A 5365-nucleotide genomic window follows, 5' to 3' on the forward strand; every position below is an offset into this window, starting at 1 on the left:
TGCCGTCGCACGAGCTCTGGAAGGAACGTCGGGAAAGGAGGCTGCAAAGGGCGTCACCATTGGCCATTTACATCTGCAGATGGACGACGGTACGGCAGCTGCTGCGACGGCTTCGTCTGCACACGCGGGTGCTCTAAATGTAGAAAACATGGACGAGGATGACGTGGTTGTCCATGAATACTTGATGCGCCAAGAAGCGCTACTGCTCGAGCGCAAGCAGCAACGCGAGATAGCGTCGTTTGACGCTGCTGTGGCTCACCTCCGTCATGAGAAACTCGCTCTCGAGGTAGGCTTCAAGCAAGCGGAACTTCGGCTGTTCACTCTCCTTAGCGAGTTGTCGCTGCTTGAGTCGTTCGAGAGCAAGGAAAACCTGTTGAGCAGTAAACTCGAGAAGAGTAAAGGGGAAAAGGCGCAGATTGTGGCGGACCTGCGCGATGTCCAAGACCTGCTGACGATCAAGAAACGCGATCTGGATGAATGGGCGCGACAGGAGAAGGCTGTGCAAGCAGAGTTCCTGACGCTTGTGAACGGCGGCACGGGGTCAAGTGCGACACCTCACCCGAGCTTTGCGGCGCTGCAGAAGCTGTTTAAGCGCAAGATCAAGCGAGCTAAGAAGAAACCCGCTTCAGGTGGCAAGGAAGAAGGGAAAGAGCCTGACAGTGCGAGAGACGGCGAGGAGCTAGAAGACGACGATGAAGAAGAAGAGGACGAAGACGAAGACTATGACGAAGATGACGACGACGATGACGAAGAAGAAGATGATACATGTCCGTCGGGATGCGACTTGACTCTGTACGAGAAGGTGCTGGCCCTGCGTGAGAAGCGTGCCGATGTAGACGACGCCATGGGGGAGCTGAACAAGGCGATCGAAGAGCTTCGGAAGGCCGGAGAGCGTCAGACAGCCAAGCAACGTGCGATTGACAAGGAGCTGGCTGCCACGGAGCAGGATACGCAGCAGTTCCAGAGTGAAAAGCAGTCGCGCTTCAACCAGCTGGACGTCGTAGTGCCGCTCAGTACGCGGCAACTATGTTGTCTTGAAGCTCCGTCTCCGACTCGGCAAAACTGGACGCTACCTGCTCAAGCTGATGGCTGCCTCGTGTTCACCACTCGCGCCTTCTCTGCGTTGTCTGAGCGTATCGAGTCGCTGCAAGCAGAGAACAAGAAGCTGCGTCAACAGTTCCGAGACCTTCACAAACAGCAGAACGTGCTTGCTAAGGAGAAGCGTCAGCAGCAAGAAGCCATTGCAAGAGCTCAGGATCGCAGCGAGCAGCTCATGCGACTGAAATTCGGACAGCTAGTGGACCTGGAGGTGCTGGATCGCGCTTGTGACGCGTCTTCGGTCGACGAGCTGCAGACTCGCGTCAAGCTACGCGAGGTCGAAGGTGAGCGAGCTCTGCGTCGTGCCAAGCAGACGCACCCGCAGCTGCAACACGCTATTCTGCAGGCGACCGAGCAGAACACGGCCTTGTTAGCTCAGATCGCTGCACTCACGGAGCGTCAGGCCGAACTGGAACGCGAACTCAATCGTCATCAGGGTGGTGGCAGTAGCAGTGGGGACAGTGGCGGTGTACTCAGTCTTGACGAAGACGAGGTCTTGGTTGAGCGCGAGATGAAGGAGCGCAACAAGCTCGTGCGGCTGGTGAAGCTGCAGGCCAGAGAAGTTGAAGCGCTTAAGCAGGAGATCGGACTGCTGCGCGGCAAAGATGGAAAAGTGTATGCGCCTCGAGGGTAGAGCTTGGCGACGAGTAGGATCCAGAGCGGTTAATACAGAGTCTTGCTCGATAGAGTGGGAATGTGCTGATGGAGGCTAATGGTTATCTTGAGTGCAGCGCTTGAGGTGGCGAGGTCGCTTGTGTGGTGGAAATCAAAACCGAAAGTGAATCGTTCGAGCAGGAAGACAAGACGCAGTCGAAGTCAAAGGTTTGTGGTAAAGAGATCAAGTGGAGAGGTGCTTGTGCGTTGGAGCTCAAAACCGACAACGACCTTCGGTTTTGAGCTGCAACGCACCCACTCGCTGTAGCCACTGCGATCACTTCTGACCTGCTTGACTTCAGAGTGATAAGAACGCACGTAAACTTCAGCATATGCAATAGATTCGAGTCTCTTGTCTTGAAACTGGAGGTTGCAGATCTCATTGCCATCACACCTGTGCTTGTAGTGGAGTGGCGCTACATTACAAGTCCGTACAATGCTGATCTTGCGATGGGCAGCATTATACTGTGAAAATTTGCTCCGATACTAACGTGCACTTGAATCTCGACATGAATATGAATGAATCCAATGCTGACCAGGTGCTAGTAGCACCGGCACCCGCAGATTCATGCAACAACAATGAGAGGTGTTAGCACCAAAACGCTGAAAAACTATAAACTTTTGTTGAACTTTTTTTGTTGTCACTGGGATGAGACGATCAATGTACTGCAAAGTATGATTGAAAAGCAATTTGTAGAGGGGTGCTCTGTGTTTACCAAGTGACCAAGTGCACTAAATTCAGTGTTGCAGTGATTTAAGACTTCCAAACTTCACACACTCTATGGTAAGGAAGCAAATACTGCATCACACCATCAGCGCTCCACAAATCGCAGTCATGAGCTATTGTTCGGCTTTCAAGTTCGAAGAAGCAAAACGTGACGTGGAAAATCGACTCGAATTGCTATTCAGCTGCAAGAAAACGTGCTCTGAATCAGCGTAGAGCTTGTACAAACCACTTTTCATTCTGTTGAGTAAAAAGGTACCACAATGTCAGCTCAAATAAGGCAAAAACACGAAGAAATACAACCTGATCTTTGGTAGAACCACTCAATCCGACCCAAAGCACAGCGCGTTTAAAACTCCTCGAGCCCCACGGCTGTCTCGCAATCGACAGTGTAGCAGTAATCGGAGCATCACGCCACACTTGAATACCATGTGAGTGCCCCGTCGTACTCCATAGCAACGATCCGTCGGCTTCATCTTTGCCATTCAACGCATTGAATCGCCTCCAGTTTACCGATCCTGCAAACCTGTGCCGACAAGAAACCTGCTGTCCCGCATTAGCCACAACGTTAGACGCCACTCCTGTCCCGACAGCCACAAGAGCCACAAAGAGCCACCTAGCGCAGAACAAATACCCACCTTCTGGTTCCTCAAGTTGGTGTAAGCGCAGACGACGTGTATACCTATCTCTCGCATTCGGAGCCCCGCGTGAGCATCCTGCAAACCCGTGTCGACAAGAAATCTGCTGCTCCGCATTATCCACAACATGATACCTTACTCCTGTCACGACAGCCACAAGAGCCACAAAGAGCCAAATAGCGCAGAACGAATACCTACCCTCTGGTGCCTCAAGACGGCGTAAACGCAGACGAGTGTATACTTATCTCTCGCATTCGGAGCCCCGCGTGAACAAGCTGACATATGCGCAACACCGGGTTTTTTTCGCAGCTCGAAAAACACCCAGCTCATTGAACCCATGCGCTTCAACAACAGCAGCCAGTACCCTCGATCGACCTCCAAACTGTGCTCTGGGGTCACCACTGGCCGAAGCTGCGGGATCCAGCTTGCCCGGCGTGTAGCTGCACATACTTCCCACCCCTTCGCCATTTTCCAAATGCTAAATCTCCGAAGGAGTAAAAATATGCACCAAATTAGACCTCAAAACCGCCGAACAGATTCTTTTCGTACCATATCTTCCACCACTAAACCCCAGATCCAGTGCAAACGTAGCCAGCGACCCCTTCTCTCCATGCACTTAGCAATGCGTTGAGCCGGCGTAGACATTGCGCGGACCTCCACATCCTACGTGGAGGCCGTGCCCGCAGTGTTAACGGCCATTTTCAGTCTCGCAACGAGTCAACAATCGTTGATGCTATGGTCGACATGGTCGATCCGGTCGACCATCCATGCAAAGTCATACTCTACAGTAAAAGCATCACACCACCTTTCAACTACGCACACCTCCAGCGCACCATCACCACGTTCACATGCCATGGAGCGCATGTGGATACCACAATCGGGTCATCTTCACTATGGACAATAATGGTTATTATGTTCCAGCTGGCCTCGCAACACCCTCTGCGGTGATTATCCACGGTGATGCCGGCTTGACGGAGCCGCTATCCGCTGGTTCGATGGTCGAGGCCATCGTTCATGGTCATGCAGCGGGCCAGTTGTAGACATTGTAGGCCTTAACGCTCCTCGGCCTGTGCAACATGGCACGGTTGCACTGTAGAAAATGACGTCAAAGTGGCCGTAGCGCGCCCAGTAGGCCGGTTCGGGTGGTGAATGGTATGTGGTGGGGTACTTCGCTACTCGGCACGAGCTAGTAACGTAGCGTTTTGCCTGATTTCCGTCTCTGGTCGCGAAAAATGCCGCCAATCCAGCGGTGGAGACGTTGTTGCATGGCAGGAAAAGTATCCTTCAAGGCCATGGCACCGTATTATCTTTGGCAGTGCAGATAGACGGCGTTAGTGTGCTTTTCACTCGCATTTGTGTGTATTCATCGCATAGCGCGCGCAGCTGCTCACCTCACGTCGCCGCGTTACGGACAGGACTCGCGTCGAGTCTCTCCACCGTTAGTTCGTGCTCCGTTTCACGATGGTCCGTAGGTAGCTCCTGTTCAGTCACGGCGAACCCAAATCGACTGTAAGTAGCAAGTTGAGAGCGTACTGTACGTGGAATCGGCAGTGTGTCACTGGGCATAGCAGGTCGAAAGTGGTGGACATGTGTTCTTTTTTCCCTCACCTGTCTACAAACGGTAGCGCCGATTCGCAGACGTGAAGTGAGGAGGGCGGCGCCTTTGACGTCGTTAGTGGTACTGTAGAAGCCTAGACAGTGTCAAGCAGCTTGCACTCTAAGCGGTCGTAAGGCGAACTGACAGTCCACGAGAGTCGGTGGTATGGCTCTTGGCTTTTTGACTGGTTCTCTCCCACCGAGGCTTGTACCACGTCGCAGTTTTAAGAAATATGTGACGTGGTACGGGGAAATAATCTTTTGGCAGATAGCCTTACAAACTTCAAATTCAAATACGAGATCCGACAGCTTTATCTTATTTCCTAGGTGGCCACATGTCGGGCAACAACGCTGTTATTGACGCTGGATCGCAATCCTACCATCACCTATTCACTCAGAGGCAAACGCCAGGTTGAATTCGGTATTGAACTGGCCCTGGAAAATATACTGCACGAGCGGCAGGGTATACATGCTCTGGTCGCTGATAATAACGAGCGGAAGCAGGAAGTCATTGTAGGTCGACAGGCAGATCAGAATGCCTACGGTTGCGTTGATCGGCATCATCAGCGGGAAAATAATCCGCCAGAACGTGCCCCAGGTCGAAGCCCCGTCTACCCGCGCGGCCTCTTCAAGAGCCGTTGGAATAGACCGGATG

General features: G+C 52.6%; 1 protein-coding gene across 1 annotated transcript; it reads left to right on the top strand.

Annotated features, from left to right (window-relative positions):
* Positions 1–79: 79 nt before the first annotated feature.
* PITG_15795 (uncharacterized protein) lies at positions 80–1732 on the top strand (the record flags this gene model as incomplete). Its single annotated transcript, XM_002898004.1, has 1 exon — positions 80–1732. One exon carries the CDS (start codon positions 80–82, stop codon positions 1730–1732), a length of 1653 nt encoding a protein of 550 aa, XP_002898050.1.
* Positions 1733–5365: the final 3633 nt, after the last annotated feature.

Source organism: Phytophthora infestans, genomic scaffold (genome assembly GCF_000142945.1).
Source record: "Phytophthora infestans T30-4 supercont1.40 genomic scaffold, whole genome shotgun sequence".
NCBI lineage: Eukaryota > Oomycota > Peronosporomycetes > Peronosporales > Peronosporaceae > Phytophthora > Phytophthora infestans.